Below are 25,052 nucleotides of genomic sequence, written 5' to 3'. Positions count from 1 at the left end.
GCAGGGAAAGAGAACACAGCAAGCTTCTCTCTTGCTCTATGGCTTCTGCCTACAAGGGACACAGCTCATCTGCACACAGGTCACTGACCAAAGCCAGCGGTGAGGCTGGCGGTGAGGAGGTGCAGTCTGTCATGTTCCAGGGACCGGTGGGGGACAGCACACGTGCTGACGGCCATCACTTTCTGACTCTGTGCCCTTGGGCGAGGCACTTAACCCCTCTGAGCCTATTTCTGCACGTGCACGATGAGGATGATACAATCTAGCTTGAGAATGACCATGAGGACGGCAGGAGATAATGGAGTGGCACAGGAAATGGCAAGTGTCCGTGGCACACAGCATGGCCACGGGGACAGAGCGTGGACTTGGGGCACAGACAGACCGGGACCTCCATCTCCGTGTGCCACTTGGAAACAGTGTGAAGGGATGAGTTATCTGACCTTTCTAAGCCCTAGTTTCAGCGTTGATAAAATGAGGATGTTGTAAAAAATTAAATGAGAAACCAGGCATACTGAGTACATGATCCATAAGGGCTATCTTCCTCCCCTTGCTCTCCCTGTACTGAACAGGTCTAAAGCTCCATCACTATTTTCTCCCAGGGGCCCAAACTAAGGAGTGCACACAGCATCTCCTCGCTCACCCAGCTGCAGGGGGGTGCCCAGCAGTCAACGGCAGGGTTCCGGGCTCAGCTGCCTAGAGCAACATGAGCTTGGATGCTTCCGTCTGTGATCTTGACAAGTTATCTCACTTCCCTGTTCTCAGCGTCCTTGTCTATAAAATAGGGGTCACAACACTACCTATCTCAGGCCTGTAAGGTTTAGATGAATTGGTATATGTAAAGCTTTGGGCATACAGTAGGCACTCAATAAATGCTGGCCGTTATTTGCTTTTAAACATTGTCCTTCTACAATGACACTCTTTGCCACTATCCGTTGTCCTCATCTGCCTCCAAGAAAAGCCTCAGAATAGAGTCATGCTCTGTTCTGGTGCCTACAGTGCCGCCCCTCCCCTGCCTTCTTCACTTTGGTCCCAGCCTTTCTTGGTTCTAGAACCTCCACTTGTACTGTATCTTTTTATTTATTTATTTATTTATTTATTTATTTATTTATTTATTTATTTGCATGGGGTCACCTGCCTGGAAACACCTGCTCCCTCCCAGGCATCATTCGAAGGCCCGGTTTCCCAGGCTTGATAACAACACTGAGCCAGCCCCTCCCCCACAGTGTCTGATTCAGCAGGTCCTGGGTGGGGTCTGTAATCTGGCATTTCTAACAAGTTCTCAGGCGATGCTGGTCCAAGGGCACCCTGGAGAGGGTTTAGCTGGGCTAAACTTTGGGGCCCACTGAGCTCTGGTTTCGGTCATCCAACATTCTGTGAGCTCCTCAGGTGACATTCAGAACTATATTAACCACCGTCATGCCCCACTACACCCAGCGGGCCAGCTTGGTTTGTTTGTTGAAATATCTGTCTTTCCTGGAAGAGAGCGGNNCTCAGAGCAAAGGTCCTGAGAGTTAGTGCAATCTTCAGAGAACAATTAGACCATCTGTATCAAGGGCATTCAAACGTTCTCACCCTTGGACTCAGTAACTCTGCTTCGGGAAATGCATCTTGAAATTCAAAGTCAGGGCAGCCGGCAAAGGAAGCATTTATGCTAGTGTGTCGTATTATATTGTGGTGTGTTGCGTCACGTTGTATTATAAAGAATGCATATGGTATACACAGAGTACACAGTGTATTTCTGCATAACAGATCACTGGAACCTCTATAAACGTCTGACGGTACAGAAGCATTAGGTGAGCCAGAGCACATTCTGGGGGGCCCCACCGTGCAGCTTGTCTCAGCAGAGCACAGATCACGTGGCTCTCCTGCTGTTGCCTCCTTACCTTTCCTCACCTCCCGGCAGTATTCCTTACTGGGGCTGTGCCTTTGGGATAAGACAGAGAGCAAGCTGGTAGCCTACACCGGCCGTGGTGGGGACACTGACACCACGGCAAGTGGCAACCGCCACAAATCAGGGCTTCCCCTCACTGACCTTGCCAGCTATGAAACACTGGCCAGCACAGCACAGAACGTGGGTGACAACAGGCCCTACGTCGTTGGGTTGCTTGGGGACTAAAGAAGATGTTGCTGCAAAATGCCAGCCTGGTGCTCGGACCAGCTCGGTGCTGAGTACCTGGCAGGAGCTGGCAGCAGGACGCGAGTGAGGATGAAGAGTGGACCGTTCCGTACCCCGACCTACAGGTGGCTGTTTCGACGAGGACTGCACGGAGGCATGATTAGAAGGGCTTTTCGTTTCCTTCCCAGGTTACGTTCCTGTCCAAGCGCATTTGCTTAGCAGAGGGCAGGAACCATGTGGCTTCGATTGCTTTTTTTTTTTTTAGAAGCCACATTTGACTTTATAAACAAACCAGAGACCCTGCCCCACTTGCAGGCCAGGCACAGCTGCAGAGAGAATGGGCCGCCCTAGTTCTCTTCAAAGAGCAAAAGGAAGGTACCAATGCCCCAGAGACCCGCCCCTTCCAGAAAACCCTGGGCTCCAGGGCCACTGCCTGACCACAGAGCAGCGCCTGTGACTCCCACCCTGGATGCTAAGAATGCTTGCTCTCCGCGTCCTACTGCCTGGAAAGGGCTGCAAACCACCTCATTTGCATAAGCTGTTGCTCAGCGTGAGCCCTAGCTCGGAGCCCACGCATGGAACTTTCTGTCCACTGTGGACAGCAAAGTCAGATAGCACATTGCCAGGGCTCTCTGGAGTCCCCTCTTGATGCTCCCTGCTCCCAGATCCCAGGAGGCTAAGCTCTGGCCTTTGTTCTGCAAACAGCCTGGTATGAGGTTTTGTGATTGCCCCATTGTTGCCCTATGCAGCTCTCTGAGGGCCTGAGGGCTATGAGGGCCAGCCCATGGCGCACCCCACCTGCAGGGCCTGCTGCCTGTCCCCACACAGTGGCCTCTGCTCCCTTCGGCCCACTCTCCTTCATCTACATCCAGACTTTTCCTGGAGCCACTTTTGCATAGTGCTTTCCATGCTCCAGAAGCCTTCTGTGGATTCTGTGGATCCTGCCACAAGAACACCGACCACATCCCTGAGTAGCTCTCTGATTACACAGAGAAAAAGCATCTCCTCACGAGGGGAGAGAAATAGAGCCGGCTTCACAGGGCAGTAGTAAATTAATACAGGGGGATAAGAGCTCTGGAGTTATTTGTCAGGGCTTAGGGGATGTTCCGTTTCTCCCATAGCCGCCTCCTCAGCCCAGCTAACCCCTCTGTGGGCAGAACCTTCCGCCTCTCGTGCTCCCACGGCATTTGACGTGCAGTAGGAACTCAGTGTGTATCACTTCCTTTCTCCTTTCTCGGGCTAGTTCTTCGGAAACGGGACCTGTGTCATGCTTCTTGTCTCTGGCTCTCAGCTTGGAGCCTCATCGGGGCCCAGTGGTAAACGCTCAGTATAGATGTCAATACGCTAATGGCCAAGCCATGGATCTGAATCAAGGGCAAAGTCTATTATGGAAAATCTTGGAAGACTTTTTATGTAAAAACTAATGCTTCCTGTGCCAGAACTGAGGGAGAGGAGATCGGGGTCCTATGTACCTTTCAAGGCGCAGGCAGGCAAATGACAGAGCCAGAGTTCAGACCTAGTTCTTTCTGACTGATTCAATCATTATGTATATGGTTGGGTGAGGAAGACACAACTCCTGTGTGACCTGGGGCAGGTGACTTAACCTCCCCGGACCTCCCTTTCCTCCTCAAACAGTGGTTGTGAGGATTAGATGATCTAATGCTTATAAATGCTGTATCCAGCCAGCCACACCGGAAGAGTGCAATGAATACAGGCTGGATTAGTCACACTGGAGGCCCTGGGCACAGTCCAGTTTCAGTCAGTGTCTGCAGAAAGAGAGCACCCCTGGGGATTCTTAATCCCCTGGCCTGGAGTCTCTGGACAGAACTCTAAGTCCCCAGCCTGACCCCACAAAATACATATTGGAAAAAGCTAGGCGCTGTGCCATCAGATGAAATAGAACAGGCGGAACGAGTCGGGACAATGAGCACCTTGGGTTCTTTGCTTTGCCAACTCCTGCCATGATGTAACGCTCTGGTCTGATTCCCATGATCTTTCTAAACGAATGACTTATTTCTTAAGTTTCTTTTTACCCAAATCTTCCCTGAGCAATACGAAGATGGAAAATGACATTTTTCAGTCTTTGGTGGGGTGAGGAGGTGGGAAGAGTGAAGGGAGGTGAGGTGGGCAGGGAGGTTTTGGAGGGTAGGAGCTCTGTTTTGAAGCCCCCTCAATACCTACAGCTGGCCGCGGGTCTCCTATGGGGCCACGGTACTCAGCAGGCTCACTTCTCCCCTGTCCCTGTGAGTTAGTGAAAGCCTATATGGAACATTCTTCTCTAAATAGAAACCCAGTGAAGCTCTTTCATCATTCAACCCTGATGTTTTTCCCAAAATAAATCAAGATGTTAAAATAAAATTAAAAGCGTAACCCTAACCTTGAGTGAATTCAGACCAAGGACGGGTGACAGGATGTTCAAGGTGGACATTGGCAGGGAAGATTCCATTCAGCCAGCTAATAATTAACTCAAAATAAATCTGAACTGAAGCCAAGGAAGGCCTCAGGGATTAGTAGGCTCATGTACAAGGGAGTCCCATCCCTGGCCCCTCAAGTTGGAGATGGTTCTAGAACCAGAGGCCAAACCACTGACTGCTTTGGCTTGTTAGCTTATTAGTCAGTTTTATTTTATTTTTTTCAATGTATTAGTCAATTGCTTATTAGTAAATTGAGTTAGGAGAAAACCAGTCAGACAAAGGGTCTGGACATTTTCCCATCTGATCACTCATGGGATATCGAAGACCCACCAGGCAACATGGAAACGGAGGAGGGTGAAGTTTGGGGTAGTGAGCTCTGGGCTTGCAACCTGACTGTGTGGTTTGGCTGAATAGCTTCAACTCTCTTCATCTCAAAATGGAAGAAATAATGCCTACTCCACAGGGTGTCATGCTTAGTAATTATACACCCGTGCAGAGGCCCCAGCAAGAGCAGGGACACATCACACGTGCGGACACACAGCCGACCCATGAGTAATATCGGTTCTCCTCTCCTTCCCTCCTTTGGGCAATGTATTGTGTTGGGTGATGTGAAGAGTGCAGAGATCAAAGTTATGGATCTCTAAGATTCCTCCAAGCCAGATATCCTCTGACTCTCCTGTCCAGGGCAGGTGCCCCAGCAGGGCCAGCATCTGTCCTATAATCACTCTGAAACCAAAGAGGAAGCCACTAGTAGGAGAGATTGGAGATAATGAACCTCAGCTCAGCCTCTCCATTGAATACCTACCCAGAGGGGGTTTTCAATCTTTTTGTATCTGAGACATCTTTATGAATTTGCTTCTGGGACTCAGGGGGAGGCTGTCCAGTCTCCATGCAGCTGCCCACTGTTCCCCGAGTGTATCCACACCCACACACACTCGGAAGGTAGGAGCAAGCACCAGAGTGAGTCTCACTCATTGTTTTACCAATGGGGAAGTGGAGGAAAAGGAAGACTTTTCCAAAGACAAACCTACAGTAGATGTCAGGGTGGGGAAGACACTAATATCTCTTCATCTGAATACAGGAGCTTCTCCATCACACCCTGCAGACTATTCATTCATTCATTCACCAATCTCAAGTTGAGCTCTTGAAATGTGCTGACATATAATCAGCACATGTGTGTGTTGTGCCCACACTGACGCAACACTGCCTTGACCATGAAATGCCAACTCCACGTATATTGTCAAATACACATCGGTGCCCCGTCTTTCTCTCCCCAAGACTGCCACGTGTTCCCATTGCCCTGATTAACTGATAAGTTTCAAAAAACAAGGGACCTTGGCAGAGGGCGCATCTGTTGGTTTCCCCTGGCCTGCAAGAGCACCTTAACTATACTTTGGGGGTCCTCCTCTTCCTCAGTGCCTCCAGTCTTGCTGGGACTGTCACTCAACCCTCCCCACCCTCCCCCTGGCAGTGGGAGGACGCATAGCCCAAGCTGGGCCAAATTCTCTCCCTTGAATTTAAAGTTTGACAATAACCACAGAAACCTGGTGGACCTCATGTCGCTGAGACCTAGCAAGTCATCTTTCCTTTGAGTCTATCAACAGACTTCTAGTAAATTCCTCTCCTGCTTATGCTGAATAGAATCAGTTTCTGGCACTTGTACCCAATGAATCCAGGCTAATCCACGTCCCAGTCCAAGGACGTCATCCTAATATATGGTTGGGAAACGGTCAACTAGAGACGCCACACAGCTGTTTGGGATGGGTCACTCACCAGGTTTCTGGTACCATCCAAAGGGATAGGTGCGGACCTCTGTGTCAGGAGAGCCACAGTCCAAAATGCGCCAGGCTCCTCTGTTTTCCTCAGTGCACGTCTGAAGTCCCAGGCTGTTTAGAGTTAGGCATGTCACCTCTCCTCCTGGAGCAAAGAGGAAGTGGGACCAGGAAAACGATCGTGATGGAAGATTCCATCTGGATGAGAGAACTCATGAGTTCTGCAAACTCATGCTCCAGCAGATATTTGGGGCACTCTACTGCATTTCGGGCGGGATCTTAGCCACTGATGAAAACCGTGGTACTGCAAGGAGCTTCTGGTCTAAGAGCACAGGGACGGAGGTAGCTAACCCTCACGGGGCACCTGTCACATGGCCAGGCCTGTGCTAGGGCTCTGTTTGCATCAGAGCACTTGCCTTCAAGCAAGAGCCTGAGGGGGTCGCATTTATCCCTATTTGCAGATGAGGGATGTGGAGGCTCCGGGATTAAGTGGCTTTTCCAGGATCTCACCCCTAGGAAGTGACTGAATCAAGTTTTCAATTCAGGTCATATTAATGGATCCAGAATTCATCCCAACCAGCTGCCTGAGCTGAGTCTTAGATGAGAAGGGAGTATGGAAGGAGGTCATTTCAGCTGGGCAGAAGTGCTGTGTAAAGGTGCCCAGCCCGTGGGCCTGGAGCTATCCCCGCGATCCCAGTAATTAGCCACCTTCCCTCTCCCTGCTCCCGCTTCCCATCTGCAAACAAGGATCACACCTCCCCAACCAGCCCAAGAAGACCAGAGGTGGGCGCATGCTCTCTGGGCTGCGAAGAGCTGCATGCAGGCAGGCAGAGCTAATATTATTACTACCTTTCAACTGGGAAACATTGAGAAAGCCAAAGCCGGTGCAGCACGGGTCCGCGTCACATAGCCGTTCACATTCGAAGAAGCTGGTGTGAGAATAGAAAGGGAGGGCAAGAGGGTTTATGTGGGCAGCCCAGGACCTACTGAGTTACAGTCATTCTTACTTCTGGGGGCTCCTTTCTTCATGACTCCCTAAAGTGGGGGGTGCTTTGGCCAGTATGCATGAGTGGATTCCTAGCTTTGAGGTTCCTTTTGAAAACAGAATTCAACTCTTTTCTCCTTCATTCATCGGCTCGTTCATTCATCAAACATTTATTCTCTGCCTGTTACGTGCCAGGCTCTAAGCCAAGCTCACCCAGCTTCCTGAATGTGTCCCTACCATCCTTTCAGACTGGGAGAAAGTCCAGCTTTGGGCTCTGGGAAAAGGAAGAGATGGTAGGGAAGATGTCTTCAGAAATGGGCGACTCCGTGGGCCTACGGTTGGAGTGGCCCAACCAGGGGCCTGTCGCCAAAGACCTGCACTTGTCCCCTGACCCAGCTTCCCTCCATATCCACTCTGCAATGCAGGCTAATCACACTCCACGATCGTGCCCCTGTTTGCTGGGTCAGTGCATCCAGGCCCCAACCCAGGACCTACTTTGCCTAATAACTCAGTGTGGCCGCTAGACCCCACCCTCAGCTTCTGGGCCCAGTCCTGGAGAAACTTAGTGGTTCCAAGCCAGTGCTCCTGGGCTCAGTTCTAATTTCTCTCACCCTGACCACGTGTCCCAGTTCTGATCACTCATTCCTGACTCCTGAGAGCTCGCTCAACCCCTCAGCTCCTTTTCAAGGTGGGGACCCTGCCTCATTCTTGCCATTCTCCTGCCCTGTCTTAGGAGCCCCTGAACCCAAGTCACAACCCGGTGGATAAAGCCTCCATGTCTTGGGCAGTTTTTCCAGTGCTGACTGCGTCTCGGCCCTGATGCCTATGGACCACTTGCCCCATGGTTCCCTCTCCCAGAGTCCTGTCCATCCGCCCACCAGCCCACCCATCACTTTGTTCTCCTTCCTAGGAAGCCCAGTGTTAAGCTCCAGCCTCGATGAGGTGTTTTCCCACGGAACCACCCTTCTCTGAGTCCCCAGCGCTGGGATCAGGCTCGTCCCTGGTTCCACCCCTCCTTCTCTAACCCTGTCCCAGCATCACGGGCAGCACCGTCTCAGGACCGTCTACCCTGTAGCATCTTTCTACGTCCCTTTTCAGAAGCAGGTCTTCAACACCAGCAGCATGACACAGTTTCATAAATCAACAACACTTCCTAGACCAACAGATCACAGACCACTGACTCCTGAATTCTAAAGTAGAAAAGAATCACCAGGAGGAGAATCTTCCTGAAAATCCACATTCTTTTTTTATTTTTATTTTTTATTTATTTTTTTATTTATTTTTAAAGATTTTATTTATTTATTTGACAGAGATAGAGACAGCCAGCGAGAGGGAACACAAGCAGGGGGAGTGGGAGAGGAAGAAGCAGGCTCATAGCAGAAGAGCCTGATGTGGGGCTCGATCCCAGATTGCTGGGATCACGCCCTGAGCCGAAGGCAGACGCTCAACTGCTGCGCCACCCAGGCGCCCCTGAAAATCCACATTCTTGAACCCCATCCCAGGAAATGCTGATTCAGTAGGTCCAGGGAAGGACCCACATATGTGGTTTGTAAAAAGTCCTCTTGGTGATTCTGATCGGTGAGAGCCATAGACTGGGCTGACAAAAATGTCACCTTCAATTTAAAAAGGAAATCTCAGCGCTAAATTTTGGGTTCCGAATCAGTAACTTAGCTACGGTTTTCGGGTATGGTTACCTCCTCATTACCTTTTCACTCTTCACTTCAGGTTTGCAACTTTTTATGTGTACACCTTTAACTGATATTAAATCACCGTCTTTATGGATGTAGAAAAGTCTTAATAATAAATACTTGAGGGGACAGAAGTAGCTTACCCACTGGAAATGGATTTTTCAGACATGGGCACTTTGTTTCTAACGGAAATCCCCGTCAATGTTTGGAATGGCAGGCGAGTGTAAAAGTGCTTCACTTTATCTCTCAGTATAACTACACAGGGGAAGAAAGAAATTATATTATTTAGGGAGAGATCTGTTGTATCCATGGAAATATGAAGATGAGGATGTACACACCGATCGAGAGCTTCCAATTAAAGATGGCGTATTAAACTCACACACTTACTCTCTGCTCTCCTTCCAAATCTCAAGGAAAAAACAGTAAGGGGATTCTTGTAAAGTTTCATACCCACAAGGATACAGAGAACAGAAGAGGGGATGGAGCAACAAAGCTCTGGAATCTAGAAAGCACACAGAGGAGTACAAAGTTGACTTCGGAGACCTAAGAAAGCTGAATCCTCAACTTTTCTGTGGGAAGAACAAGAAATGACCCTATCCACCTTCTGGAATCCCCAAAAGTTTAAGTATGGGCATCACTGGGAAGAAGGTGGACTAAACCAGGATAGGCTGGAAATCTCCTTAAGAAGCAATTTGGTCTCCAGATGGCTTCCTCTCTTTTGCACAGGAGACGAGTGTCCTCACCCCACCACAGAAGAAGGTGGAAGGTTTATTCTCTGGAGAGGACAAAAAAGATAGGATCTCTTGGGTGCACCAGGTGGGGTTCATGGTGGCAGTCCCACACTGAAGCTAGGGGATTCTTTCAAGTCCATCCACATGGTGAAGGTTGAGACTCTCATCTTCCAATCTTATTTGGCATCCAAGCCAATGGCAGCCAGGCTCATGGCTCCAGGCCAGATACTACAAGATTCCTGCACCGGAAAGACCTAAAATAATGACCTGAGGGATTCCCCAAAGGGTGGCCCAATGAGATTATCCTACAGGGAGACTTCAAGTCAGTGAGCTCTCACCACATACTCCAAGCTGCCCAATCGGCTTCTGGGTCCCCCTGTTATAGGTGAGGGTAAAACCAAGGGTCACCAGATATCTGAGAACAACTTCCAGCACAGATAGAACAGTAAAGGAAGCATGATAACATCTTAGGAGAAATGGAGACTGCACGGGGTGGTGGGGAACACTCAAAAAAAAAAATAGTGTCATTAGTGTCCTCAGAGGAAACAAATCAGCTGCTATCTTGTGAAGGCACTGTTGGCATTTTCGGTAATATACAGCGAAATGGAATTTTAACTGATACGTGCATTAATGGTGGCTTTTTCTGAAGAATGGGAGTGTAGAACAGGATTATTCTCTATTGTCAGCTTCAGGTGTTTCTAAATGACTTCCCTTGGCTCCCAGGAGCATGAATAACTTTAATTTTAAAAAGGAGAATAAGTTATTCTGGATATTTCTAAAACCACAGAGCCAGTAGCGCCCTGGAAATGCAGTTGTGCAGATCCCACCAAGCACTCACCTTTCTTCCGGAATAGGGTCTTTGGCCTGTGGGGCAGGATCAGTCTGCAGCCCTTGGGATTGGACTCCATGACATCGTCACACACCTGGGCCTCTGGGTAGAGGGCACAGGTGAAATACAAGGGTGCGTTGTCTGTTATCTCCGCCAGCTGACAGAAAGAGGGCTCCTGCACACAGCCTACAGGCAAGACAGCGATGGGTTTTAGTCCCTGGGAGGCCTGCAGGAAAGGAACCTCTACAGGTCTACCGGGAGGAAATGCCTGGTAGGGATTCTTCCTGGGAGGACAGAGGCCCAGGACAGTCAAGACTACCGAGTCTGGAAGGTCCAAGAAAAAGTGCTGGGGTTCTGCTAGCTGGGAAGATGATTGTGCACCAAACAGGGGGTCCATATGGCTCTGAATAAAAGCAGAGTCTAGGAAGGTGAAGAGTGAGCTGGACACACAGGAATACAGGAGAAGACAGGGCAAAATTCCATTGGATCTACCCAGGACCATCTCAGAGGCAGCTGGGATCTTCAGACCAGAGGCCACAGGACTGTAAAAACTTCGTGAACTCTGTGAATGCTCTCGCCTGCTCCTACTCCCGTGTCAGACGTTTCCACTGGTATATGGTAGCTTCCTCACAGGGTGGGGTCATAGTTAATTCACCTTCTTTTGTTTTCTCTATCCCCATGGTCAAACACAAGGATTAGAACACAGCACGTGCTAAACATAGTGCATGCCTGTTGGGTAAAGGAAGGAAGGAAGGGAGGGAGGGAGGGAGGGAGGGAGGGAGGAAGGATGGATGGATGATGGATGGGTAGATGGATAGATGGATGGGTGGATGGATGGATGATAGGTTCTGAGAGCAGAGTAGATATTATCTATACTATAAACTTCTTGAAGATAAAGGTTATGTCCTGTCGCTCTTCGGTATTACTGATGGTACGAACACTGAAGTGATCCTTGAGTTTTGCAGTTGAGTGTCATCATATCTATTTCTCAAGAGTTGTTAAGCTGGGTCTGTGGTGCCTGACCAGAGGATCTAGAAGAGGAAGAGTGAGGTCTGAGGATACTTACGAGACAGGCACCACAGGTTTGCCTGCTGAGGTGAAAACAGGTGTTTGAAAAGCCAGTGCTGCTGGCTGGGCAGAGATCGGCTTCCGTTGACAATAATCTGGTTAAGATCCACAGGGGAGAAAAGTTCTGTCGTCAAATCTAAAAAAGAAGGAGAGAGTCAACTTCCTTTGCTTTATCTCCACAATGAGTCTCTCTCTCTGTGTCCCCCACTCCCTACCCCCATTGTGTGTGTGTGTGTGTGTGTGTGTGTGTGTGTGAGAGAGAGAGAGAGAGAGAGAGACAGACAGACAGACACACACACACACACACACACACACACACACACATTTTTTTAAGGCTATGTAAAGCCAGGGCAGGTCTGGAGGGCTGGGAGTCTAGCCAGGCAGGAAGGGTTCAGACGGTTTCAGAAAGTCCTAAAAATTATAGAGTTGCAAAATCTTATAATCTTAGTTTGGAAGAAACCTTGGGAGCCGTCTGGTTCAACTTTTCACCCAAGGCAGGACTTTTCCCCCACGGTATTTCTGGCCAGTGCCCCTGCAGCCCTGCATGACATGTCTAGGCTGACCACAGCACCCCATTCCACCATTAGAAAGTTGTGGAGTCAAATCCATCACTTTGAACCCCTGATGCGCCTATCTTTTGAAGCCACACAGAAGTCCTATCTGTCTCCCACATGGCAGCCTTCATCTGTGCAGAACAGCTTTCAGCTCAGCTCTGCCCCCCTGAGAGCTCCAGCTTCACTATCCCTTAGTCTCTCCCTGTATCTTCATGTGCCATGATCACTGGCTGAAGGCTCTTTCTGGGTGCCCTGCCGCCCACAGGAGAGAAATCCAAGCTTTCTTCTCAGTCCAGGCTCTACCTGTATTTTAAGCTTTATCTCTACTTGCCTCAACGCCCACACCAGAAGCCTTGCCACACTGCTTGCTGCCCCAGGACCATTGTCTGTGCTCACCCCTCCTCCTCACCTACCTAGTCCTCCTGTGCTTCAAGGCCAATGCTGTTTCCTCCTGCTCTGATGTTCTGTAGCCCTATAAAGAGGCTCTCCAGTGCTGCAGGACCCAGGTCCCAGGTCCCAGGGTGGGGCCCGATTTCTACCCTTCATGACAGCTCTGAGTTTATAGAGGTGCCTACACTGGGGGCATGAAGCAGTTCATGGAGTTGAGCTGGGACCCGCTTACAATGTCCCTTACAGGGCTCTGGCATAAGGGGCATTACATGCCATATGGACCCCCATTTGGCGTGGGCTTGCGCATCCTCCCGGGAGCCCACGTTCCATGCTCCGCAGAGCAGCCTCCTGAAGACTGAACTTTTTCACCAACAAAAACCGCCAAAGGAGATAAAAGCTTTACTGCCATCTGTCAAGGCCAGAAGTTAAGCCCTGGCAGAGCCCCTGGAGACCATGTTGCTGCCCCTCTTCCGGCCACCCCAGCCCCTTGGGTTCTCGCACTTCACACGACTGTCCAGGGCACAGTTTGCACGCCTGCTGCATGATGCCTGGCACAAGCTAGGAAAGCACAGATCACCTGTTAAGACAGCAGAGTAAGAAAGCAAAAAAAAGAAAAAGAAAGAGAGAGAGAGAAAGAAAAAGAAAGAAAAAGAAAGAAAAAAAGGAAGGAAGGAAGGAAGGAAGGAAGGAAGGAAGGAAGAAAGAAAGAAAGAAAGAAAGAAAGAAAGAGAGAGAGAAAGAAAAGAAAAGAAAAGAAAAGAAAAGAAAAGAAAAGAAAAGAAAAGAAAAGAAAAGAAAACACAAGAGGCCTAAAGGCAAACTTGAAGTTCCTTCAGTCGGACTCTGTCCTCGAAGACTTTGCACAAGCTGTTCCCCTTAACTGGAACACCTCCCTCATGTTCCCTGGAAATGGCTGGCAGATCCTTCCAGGCTCCTCTGTGAAGCCTTTCTGCCTCCTTCGGGGCACCTAGCGTCGTCCCTCCCCTGCGTCCTCACGGCACTTGACACCTGCCCCATTAGAGCCCTTGCCACATAGTCACACAGCAGCTGGCATCCGGGAATTCTCACTCATCTGCGAATGTCCGAGGACACAGCGTTTGTGGTCAAAAACTATCTGTCTGGTGGATAATACAATGAGTACATAGCCACTTGATTTGTACCCGGTTTCCAGGCCATATTAGGAAGACTTCATCGTCCTCTTGTTCTCCCCAAACTTTGTCCTCCCCCTGAAGGCCAGGAGGCAGATACAGGCCTTGCCAAATAGGAGGCTGCTCTTGCTGGCCTCCCTGTGTGTGTCTCAAACACTCCGACTAATTGAAGTGACCTGGAGTGGAAAGGGGACAATTCCTCACTGTGCTCTGAACCGCGGAGGCCATTCGGGGGGACACCGAGGAGCACAGGCCAGGTAAACAAGGAGGGGAAGTGGCCCTGGGCCCAGCCAGCCTTACAGGAGTGGACCAAAGGTGTCTTTCCTGCAGGGGCCTTATCTTCCTCAGCCCAGGAATGTAATCAGCTGGGAAAGGGAAAACCGAGCTGAGCTGAGTCTATTCACCCTGATTCGCTCCAAGGTTTCGGGCGAGGGGCCCAGCTCCCCTTCTGGGGGGGGAGTGAGGCGGGGTCCTTCCTGCGGGAGTCCTGGGATGGTTCTGTGGATGTGGACTGATACAGGGTATGATGATGGAGTTTACAGACTGTCCAGAAACGCCCCAACGTCCTTCACCTGTACATCGCCACAAGCTGTCTGGCTATCCCCCGCGGCACTGCTAAGGTGGGGGAACCCCAGACACGAGTGCCCCAGGAGAGGCAGGGGCCAGCAGCAGTGCCTGGTGCTAGGCAGAAACTGGGGCCAACGGGAGAGCCAGGCCCCTGACGGCAAGGGCAGCTCGACTCAGCTCAGACGACAGTCGCCAGGCGGACATTTGAAGCCAATGTTGCCAGAGCTTTTCCTCTGTTTTTCTCTAGAGAAGCTTGAAATCTCAATTTTTACATAAAATCTCCCGTTAAAAATATTGGCTCAGTTAAAAAAGAACAAAAACACTGCTCTGCAAATCAAACAAAACCCGTCTGTTCCATCCGCCGGGGGCCACCAGGACTCAGCTCTGGAGCCCACACTGTACCAAGGAGTGGCTGCGGTTCTAGAAGAACCCAGGCTTCGGAGACAGCTGACCCCAGCTTGAATCCTGGGGCTGCTTAGTTAGTGATGGACTGGCTGAAACAGGGGATACAGGGGCACCTGAGGCCTCGCGTGTCTCATTGATAAATGGGAACAATGACACGCCCTACCCGTTTCGAGGTGCTGCATCTGAAGGACCAGATGCAGGGCCTGCCTCCAGGGGGCTCAAGAAGGGGGCTTGCTCTCTTCTGCTCCCCTCCCCAGTGAGTGCTGAACTCACCGTTGCTTTGGCAGGAAAACAATGACTGGCGGCAGATAAACTTGAACGCCAGCCACGTGTTCGGGAGACTCCCGAGGCAAAACAAATCTGCCAATTTGTTTGGGCAGAGATCGGAAAGGTGAGGGTCCGGGTCACTGTGCAGAAGAAACCCGGCCACATGCTTGCTTATGAGAGCAAAGGAGGGGCAGCCTTCTGCGCAGGTGCCCAGCCACCCACTGCCACCACCCTGCTGGCAATATTCAAGCTTCCCCCGGAAGACCTCCGAAAGTACAGAGGACACCACTGCGAAGAGCACTGGACAGGAGTATGTACTCTGACCCTAGTTTCCGCGCCAAATGGGGACCTGCTGTCTGATGCGCAACACAGAAAGAGAGAGGACTGGGGATAGAACTTTACAGAAGGCTTGCTATGAGCCTGGCTCGGTGCTAGGATCATCACCACCAATACCACGGCCACCCCATAATAACAGCCATCAGTTTTTGAGCACCTGCTCTGTGCCCCTGTAATTTTCACCATCACCTACTCTAATTCCCACAACTGCCCTGGCTTATGGGGACTGCTCTCTCCCTCTCTCTCTCTCTCTCTCTCATTTACCGGGGGAGAAACTGAGGCTCAGGGTTGCACAGGCAGAAAGGGGCAGAGCCAGGGTTTGATGTCTTCTCTCCTGGCCTGAGAACCTGTATTCTAAACCAGGGCACAACCCTCAGGCCCTGCAACTCTACGAATGCAGAATGAATCCCTAACTGCCCAACTACTATGGGATGAGCCCCATTTGGGGTGGGTTTTGTGCCTTATCTCATTTGAGCTGGACAGAAGCCCTGGAAAGGAGAAGAAGCTGCGATGGTGGGTGCCTGTTAACTACCAGGCAATGTTCCAGGCGCTTCACCTGGCACGTACAATAATCGGATTAGTGGAGGCGAGATACCTTCTACACATGATGAAGCAAGGCTCTTAGAAGGTGAGCAAAATACCCACGGCTGTGCAGTTCGCCTAAGTGGCAAGAAGTGGCTCAAGCCCTAATGTACCTGCTTTGCAATGTGGTGTTCCTCCCATGGTGCCGTGTTGTCTCCCCTGTGCTGGCAGACGGGCCTGCCTCCCCTCTCCCTTCCCCCGTCTACCCTTCCCTGCCCTTCCCTGCCCTTCTCTGCCCTTCCCTGCCCTTCTCTGCCCTTCCCCTGTCTACCCTTCCCTGCCCTTCCCTGCTCTTCCCTGCCCTTCCCTGCCCTTCTCTGCCCTTCCCCTGTCTACCCTTCCCTGCTCTTCCTCCTCCTCCTCCTCCTTCCTCTCCCTCTCCCCCCCTCCTCCCTGCTCTCACCCTGAGTTTTAGCTCCCCCTAAGAAATACCAGTTGCAGATGCTAGGGACAGAGTGTCTCAGCACATACGTTCTGTCCCTACTCGTGTATGGATTCATATCTTCCACTGAGTAGAAGGACCCTTTCTCAAAAGACCCGAGAAATCTCACTCAGTAAACAATATCAGAGCCCGTACGTTGTGTTTCCACTCACTGACCACAGTCAGCTGAGGCTTTTGCTCGTTAACAGTTTTTGCTGGGTTCTGTTGTTATGGTTGTTTTCTTTTCCAGGAGCAGTGATGCTTCTTCAATGATTTCACTTTTCTTTCTGAGCCAGTCGCCCCTCTGAGGAGCTGTCTGTATTTGTGAGATGAATGATTGGGTTAAGAGCTTGGAGGGAAGTCCCTGGCTCCAGGGTGCAGATACTAACGGGCCCATCCACGGATCGGACGCTTGGCATCACTGTTTTGTCTCCACGCCCAGGCTCCCAAGTATAGAAAAGGGCTTGGGGGTTGGTACCTGTTTCTGTTGGAGAGGCTGCCCTTGGTTCTACGTCTCTTCTACATCCCAGGGACTCAGGTCGAGACCCCATGTCAGAATCTAGGAGGGGAAAAAAAAAAAGATTGTTGCTCTTATGCTGAGGTGAGAAAGGGGAGGGATTCCTCTCGTCAACAAAAGGGCAATGTGAGAAATCCTCAGTCTGCCGCCAGGTGCCCAAGACAGGATCAAATCCAGGGGCACAGCCTTGCACGCTTCGGCCTTTTACAGAACACCAGCCAACCTCTCATTAACAGAATCATTATTGTCCTCCATGTTGAAATGATTCATCGCTCATAAATTCTGCTCTTTACGATAACCCGTGAAGGTAAGGAGTAAGACTGCCGTTTACTTTTGAGAAAACAGGCGTAGAGATGAAGTAACTTATCCCAGAATATGCAGGTGGAAAGTAGATGAATTAGAATTTGAAAAAACTAAATAAAATCTCCAAGTTGGGAGCTTGCTTTCCTTGAAAGCAGAGTGAGCCTACGGGGAGAACAGGGCATCAGATAAGCCTTTGGGTGCTTCTGCTCAGGGGGGCGAGTATCCCAGGGAGAAGCAAGTCCTTAATTCTCCGCCAGCGAGCAGCCTATTTGTCAGAAGTGTTTGAGAAGTAGGAAGCCCTGAACTTGCAGCCAGAGTCTGGGTACCAGCCCAGGAGCCCTGGGGGCATTTCACCAAACCTCTCCACGCCTGGTTGTTCTTTCTGCAAAATGGATAAAACGCCATCCCCTTTCATAGCACCTTATGGGGACGGCTAAATGGGAAAAGAAGTGTATAATCTCATTAAATCATTTTAAAATGAGAATACGGTGGGCACCCTCCTTTTCTTTTTCTCCTGTCCCTCCTTTTCTTCCTCCTTCTTCCCTGTGCCCTCCATCCATCCTCGCCACCACGGGCACGAGTCAGCAGCTAGGATGCCCTAGGCTTTGCTCCGAGCCCACCACCCCGCCACCTTGCCCGAGCTCATGCAGCTCTGTGCGGCGAGCGCTCTTATTGTCTTGCTGCCCCTGAGGAGACGGGGCTGGGAGGGGGTAACTGATGTGCAAAGTGGTGAGTAATGCAACCAAAAAACACACCCAGTGACCCTGCCCATGTTCTGTGCTCCTTCCCACCATCTCCCTTCACAGGCACAGAAACAGATCACCAGTCCTGTCTCTAAGGGGACCTGACAAGGGCGAGGAGGGATCCCTGGAAGAGGACGGAAGTGATCTGGGGCGGGATCTGTCCGTATCCTCCCACTAGCCCATGGCCCCGCTTGTATGGGCTTGTGTGGGTCTGCTGCACCTGCTGCCTCCCAAGGCTGGAGCCCCCTACGGGTGAAGGCTGTGCCTCGCGCATCTCTCTCATCCCAACTATTCAGACTCAACCCAAATGCCTTGCACTGTCCCTGCTCTGAGTAGACACTTGATCAATGCTCTGTAAATTTGGAGGACAAACAAAGCGGAAAGGAGATGCCAAATGTGGGCTTCACCTGGAGCCCCGGCCTGTTCCTCGCACCCGCAGGACCACTACCTCTAAGCAGGGGTCATGGCATCACCACGGGGGGGATCCGTCCCCTCACCCTGACCTCAAGGGGAGCGGCACCTGTGGCCGAGGCCCCTGGAGAAATGTCTCCCTGAACTGCAGTGGCCTCGGAGCTCCCGCCCTGTAACAAGGGCAGCCCGGGGTCAGTGAACTTGATCTCACAGGAAGCCATGCTTCCTTCCCCCAGCACTTCTCGGGCTTCTACACTGTTCGTGTTTCTTCTAGGGTTTGGTATCTTATCTGATGAGAGTCAGGCCCTTCTATGCCACACAGAGCACTTATTTGGAAAGCATATCTCTACAGTTTTCTCTCTGGGGAGCAGAGTGCCCCAAGAACGGGAGGTGGGGCCAGGCAGTCGGGAGTAATCCGCGTCCCGCTCACCCCCTCCGCCCCACAGCTCACCTTTCCAGAGATAAACCTGTTGGAAGCTGGTAATGGTGTCCGGAGATCCTTCCATGGCTGCCGGAACTGCAAAGAGAGATGTTTCTTTTTATGAGCTTGAGTGTGCTCGTTCTCACAGGGGACCGACCACAGCCACGCTGACCCACCTCTCCCACATGGGCCCCTCCCAGCCTGACAACTCTATTTCCTATCCAGGTGCACCCCCAGAAAAGAGAGCATCATGGAGCTGTCTTCCAGATCCCTGGTACAAAACCAGAGCTGATCAGGCCCCAGGTGTCTCTCTCAGGGCGCCCAAGAGATTATCGTGGGGAGGGGGCCAGGAAACTGTGAGACAGTCACTGAAGGAATGGGGACTGGCCAAAAGAGAACCAAGCCCATAGAGACTCGGGTGCTGTTACTTGTCCATGTCATGTAAGCCCTCTGAGACTCTTGCCTCGTGGGCAAATGGGGGTGGTAATTGTGAGGGTGGGAATACGGTGAACCATCTTCTGTAGCCCCCAACATTTGATAAGGACTCTGATGGTAGTTGCCATTATTTGATTCATTACTAATATTATTCAGTTTTTCTTTCCGCCAAACCGCACTCCTCCGGAATCACCCAGATGAGACTGGTTTTGCCACACCATTCCTTGATGGTCGAGTTTGCCTCTCTTGCCTCTGCTCAGCCCTAAGAGGCTGCCTGTCCCCCTGCATTATGAAAGGCTGGGAAAAGAGCCTAGAAAGCTCAGATTCTGGAGGCAAAGGAACTCACACATGGCAGAAAACACCTGGCTCACAACCTGAGACCTCAAGAAGTAATCATGTTGTGTTAATTATCATTAAGAACCATGTATTGTTACGGTCAATTATTATTAAGAGTCATTGCCACTGGCCCAACACTGTGATGAGCACCTTCCAGATATTGCTTCATCTCAACCTCATAGGCTGGCACTTTTGTCCCTAATTTCCAGGTGTAGATCAAAACCCAGAGAGGTCAATGCCAGAATTAAAATCCCTCCTGCTCGGCTCCATACCCCAAGCTCTTCATCACCTGGCTAAAGAGAGGACTACATATTTTAGAATTCTGTCCATCCAAAACAGCAAACATCTATGAAGGTTCTTGTGTTTAGAGAGGTGTTTAAGGAGGTTTAAAGAGGTTTAATTAAACAGTGAACAATTTGGAAAACTCAGCTATTAAAGTCATGAGCCCCTCCTCCCCAAGAATGACCATGCTCTATGCTGGGTGGGGGGAGCGGGGAGAGGTAAGCCAAAAATATTGAGTTTCACTTCCATTTGGTTTTGCTTCTAAAATGGGAATAAACAACAATTCTAGAATGTCTCACAGTGCCCAATATCAGGATTACACATTTCCTTAAAAGACCTACTCAGAATTCTCTCCTCGCCCTCTTCAGAGGGCGGATGCCACTTATAAAAATTTAGGGAAGTTAAAACCTATGATATCTGGGAGATCTAGACTTGGATCTCTGAAAATGTGAAATTCATTCAACACACTACAGAGGAGTCCACCGTGTACTCTTCCGGCACTAACACGGAGCAGAGGACCATCTGCTCAATGGGCTCGGCTTCCGCCATCTTTCCCGATCATATCCACTTATGATGAAGGGCAGGGGAGGGGACTCTGGACCTTGCCCCAAGGGAAATTAGAGAATTTGTTTCTTAAGTCTTTTTATACCCAAATCTATTTGGTATACTGACTCTTCAAAAGGATGGATGGATAGATAGATAGATAGATAGATAGATATAGATATCCTTTTGGTAACATAGATGTAAATCTAATAAATAAAGTAAAATTTGCCAAATAGTTTAGGCCATGCATTAGGATTCTTATTTATCTTGTAAACGTAGGAGAAGCAACATCTTATCTCTAGGCTGCTTTATTGCTTTCAAATCTAAGACTGAATCCAAGGACCACTTTACAGAGTAGTTTGCCACGGAATTCTGCTGAGCATTTAGACCACGGACCCTTCGTCAGTATTAGTACACAGCCCCATCGCTGCCCCTTCTCAAGAGCAATAATCCCTCAAGGATTTCTTCGCCACTAGGCAGTTCCCATTTCTGACTTGGGGCAGTCAGTGAGCTGCTCACGTTGTCCAGAACATCTCGATGTGGTGTGGGAGATGTGTCCTGCTTTTCATGGAGTGTCGAGGACAATTACAGGCGCCCTCCATCATCCGGAGAAGAACAGGTGCTCTGCACAGGTGCACACAGGTCTCATGCTGTATTTTTGGGCCAGAATGCACTGAACTGTGGTGAGAATGGGACCTTCTTTCCCACTTTTTGTCCATCTCGAGGCACTAGAGCCCTGTAGCTTCTAGCCTGGAAAATATGGTGAGCCTTAACCTCATCCTTGGTTTTGGCTCATTCCAACACCATTCAATTCAGTGGAATTCAGTTAAATTCTGCACGTGAAAAGTCGATCACTTGGTAGACCCAGAAAGCCACGTGACTGACATCTACAGACTGACGTGGAGATGCTTGTAAATCACCACAAAGTGATAATGCCCTGGGGTTTTTAACTACTGAAATGATTGCCAGGTCTCCACAGGCGTGCACAGATGGCACAGGGGTGAAGGGCATGGCCTTGCCCTCTCTCGTCTTCCCATCCCCCACTCCATTTCTACATCCACACTCACCTCCTCCTACTTTCCAGGTGGGTCAAGGGCACCCTCTCCTTCCCGGTCACCCTCTCAGAGCCATCCTCCTCCCCTGCATCAACTTCAACATTCACCCAGGCTGTTTCCCAAAATGGTCTCAAGTTCACCCCCACCGCGGGACCCTCCCTCTTGGCTCAGGCCTCATCACAGACTTTCATGGGTTCCCTTGACTCCCTCCCACCCCCCAGCCACACAGCACCAGGGTATCCTTCCCCAAAGGCAATCCTACCTCCAGTCTCGTGATAGCTACCGCATATTTCAGAAGTCACTTCCCTGGGACCTGGTTCTTGGCAGTGTGAGCGGCCACGTGACGTCTCCAAGGGGCCCATCTTTCCAGTCCCACCTAATGCTTGCTTCCAGGCTTCTGTCTCACTGCACAGGTTTCTCCCCTCTGCCTTGAGAACTCTTATCCCCTTTCACCTGGTTAACCTCTATTCACGCTTTAAGAACCGGGGCCAACGACACCTCCTTCTAGAAGGCCCCCATGAGCCCTCTGGCTGGGTTATATGCCCTTCCTCTCGATTGGCACAGCACTCAATGAATACTTCTATCTTTAATCTCACATTTGACTGTAACTGTCCATTGAATGTACTAGAGCTTTCGGAGGTCAGGAACGGGGACTCAGTGTTCTTTGTATCACCCACACCTGGCATAATCCCTGCTGCAGAACCAGTGTTCAGCACATTAATGAACTCAAGGAGGAATGAATGAGGAAAACAGTAATCAGTGATATTCAGAGCCCACCAAGCAAACACAGAGCATTACCTTCCCAAGCACAGGAAGGCTGGCAACCAAATTAGCTTTCCTAATGCAGACTTCCAACGCTTCCCTCCATTCCCCAAAACTTCCCCGGCTCAATAGTGTTGATTGTGAGGTGGCGCATAGAACAGAAACAAACATGATTCCGCCTCTTCCCTGCTAAGCAATATCTTAAGGAAAAACAGTTTTGACTGTCCAGACATTTGTTCCATTCCTTCCGTGACAGCTGAGTTAGAATATCCCTGTGACACAAACAGGCCTCCACGCTCTGACTCATCACCTCTCTCTCCATAATCAAGGCAGCAGGAACACAAGACACATTGAAAGTTTTGGGGTTTGGCACACAGCCTGATTCCTGAGGACTGGTGGGTGTTGTGTGGTCTTAACTTACTTCAGAACACTTCTGCAGAGGTCATGTGCTGTGTCTGGGGTGCTTAGTTTGAATCCACAGCCTGGGAGTGGGCAGCATCCTAAACTAGAAAGCCCAGGTTTCAGAGTCCACTTTCCATTTCTTGCCCTTCCTAAATAAACTGCATTCCTGAATCCTTGTCTCAGGCTCTGCTTAGTGAGAAGCACATGACAGCTATTGTAAGTAACTATAATAGGGTCATCCTATTTGTAGGTGCCCTACGTCTACTCCAAATGCATTTGGAGACAGTAAGCATCCCAGAGGCATTGTAAGCTTCTCCCCTTTGCCCCCAGCACCCCAGACAATGGCACTGATACAAAGCAGACTCCTTCAAAGAGGACGCCAGCCATCAGCCTAAACCTCACCACTGCCCAAAGCATGAAGCCTTTGGGATTCAGAATTAAACCCAGGAGTGTTCCGCCAAGGCCTGTTTTTCCTGTCAAATGTTAAGTCCCTATGGGCAGTAAGGGACATTTAATCTGCCTATTTTTCATTCATTTGCACTTCAAGACATTGTGAGAAGGAAGCCATAAGCAGTTCCAGAGCTTTCTAAGCCTTTTCCCTTAGAAATGGGAAGATGGGTCTAGCCAGCACCAAATAGTTGAAACACCCAGAGATGCCCATTGGCGATTTGGGAGACACAGACTCTGGGTGGATTCCTCTCTTGAGAGTAATGTTTAAATAGGAATCTGACGACAGGAAGGAGAAACCTCACAATCAGGAAAAGCACTGGGCCTTCATATGGGATAAAATGGCCCCCAGGGGATTTGTAGGGTTGTTTGTTTGTGGGTGTATTTGTTTGTTGTGAACTGGTATTTGGTTGGCTTAACAGATCAGGAAAAATGCACAAAAAGGGAATTCTGAGTTCTAGGAACCTTCCTCAGTCTACTAAGACAGGCAAACAGGGCCCACTTACGTCAATAATCTCCCTGACACTCCAACTAACCTTTGAGCTCCTTCTTACACAGAGACCACCCCGCCCTGTCTGTACCCCAGTCCTTGGCCACACGCACATTCAGCAAGCTCTCAGGCTGAGTGACGGACAAGCAAGCCCAGCAACTCCCCCCTCTATGGCTGTTCATGCCCACCCAGCTCACCTCGCACCCCACCCGACCCTCCTGCTTTCCCAGGGCCTTCTGTCCCTTTCTCCCCACAGCCCTTGAAAATCCTTGAAGTAGAACATGCAGGTTGCTGACATTAATGACCCGATATCTGGAGCGGAGTGAGCCCAGAGAGACGTCCATTACTGGACTCTTTTGCTGGGACAACACAAGGTATACAAGCACCATGGAGTGGCATGAGGGAGAGCTTCCACTGGCAGCCCTGGTCTCCAAAGCCTAAGGGTTAGGTCCCAGCCATGGCACTTCATGCAAAGACAGTTTCTTTAAGTATGACGGGTCACAGCTCAGAACTGCTCCCTCCTGGGTGAAACTCTGATGTAACCAGCCACCTCACTCAAGTAGCAAAAGGATCGGTGAGCCCGAGGGGGTGAAAGTGCTTCGTAAAATGCAACATGGATTCTGACGCACTTCCTGTTTGAATTTAGTGTATTCCATTGGGTTGCAATATTCTACAAATGGCAATCAGTTCACTGACGCTTTGTACGTAAATGCTAATTGTCCATTAACCGGGCCACCTGTTGGACCAGACTCTCAGAGTACCAGTGAGCTAATATGAGAGCGGATGTCCAGACCGGAAGTCCTACAGGGTGCCTCTGTGGGATGTGCCGTCAGGGGAGCAGGGACTTGTTCAGAAATCATGCCTTAAACTACAGCCCATAGAGCATGTTAGCACTTAATTCTCTAATATGTAAAAAGTATGCCCCCATTTTGCAGATGGAGACCGTGAGGCTCAGTGAGGTGAAGTGTTCGAGCAAGGCCACAGAGCTGGAGGAGAAAAGCAGAAATCATCTCCAGAATTTTCAAGGCAGGCCATTGCTCCATAATCTCTAGTATCTACGGAGTGTCCACCTTGCTCCGGGCACCATTCCCAACGCCTCACCACACATTCTTCCTTCAATCCTTCCAATGTCCCAAGGATCCAAAGTCATCATTATCTGCATTTGATAACTGGGAAGGCCAAGGCCCAGAAAGGTCATACAAGAAGCAAGCATTCACACTGGGATTTGAATTCTGGAATCTGATTCCAGAGTCTGTATTTTAATGAGCCTCTAACCAATGGCTTAATGGGAAGGCAGCGGGTGTGACAGAAGGAGTTCATCCTTATTGTCCATATAGGTCCTTCTCATGTGCTTTCAATCCATTCTGTGGCCCCCTGCAGCTTGTCTGGATCCGTGGAATCCTTACTCCTCCTTCCCTCTATCAATATGTATTGTTAGAAAAGGGAATCTATCAACTATTCACATTTTAGTAAGAATTTACTAAATTTACTAAAGAATTTCTTTTCCCAGGGATGCATTGTACTTACAGAGTGACCTATTACTATGGCAGAAACATCTGTGCCTTATTGTTCTCAGTTGGAGAGGGCCTCCTGGTCAGTCTGTGTATAAGGCGACCCCCGATTTGGGACATCATG

At 50.0% G+C, this 25,052-nt stretch overlaps 1 protein-coding gene across 1 annotated transcript in view; it reads right to left on the bottom strand.

Annotated features, from left to right (window-relative positions):
• Positions 1–25,052, bottom strand: part of TG (thyroglobulin) — a 243,772-nt gene that overhangs the window by 144,524 nt on the left and 74,196 nt on the right. Inside the window, exons 29-35 of the mRNA XM_008684160.2 lie at positions 18,696–18,752; positions 16,749–16,829; positions 11,599–11,736; positions 10,542–10,718; positions 9,116–9,227; positions 7,149–7,228; positions 6,301–6,444 (exon numbers count right to left, since the gene is read on the bottom strand). Of these exons, the coding sequence (XP_008682382.2) occupies positions 6,301–6,444; positions 7,149–7,228; positions 9,116–9,227; positions 10,542–10,718; positions 11,599–11,736; positions 16,749–16,829; positions 18,696–18,752 (789 nt within the window). The remainder of the gene's footprint in view (positions 1–6,300; positions 6,445–7,148; positions 7,229–9,115; positions 9,228–10,541; positions 10,719–11,598; positions 11,737–16,748; positions 16,830–18,695; positions 18,753–25,052) is intronic.

Source organism: Ursus maritimus, unplaced genomic scaffold (genome assembly GCF_017311325.1).
Source record: "Ursus maritimus isolate PB19 unplaced genomic scaffold, ASM1731132v1 scaffold_9, whole genome shotgun sequence".
In the NCBI taxonomy this organism is placed as follows: domain Eukaryota; kingdom Metazoa; phylum Chordata; class Mammalia; order Carnivora; family Ursidae; genus Ursus; species Ursus maritimus.
Note: the sequence above shows the minus strand (reverse complement) of the source record. Positions and strands in the feature narration are given on the sequence as shown.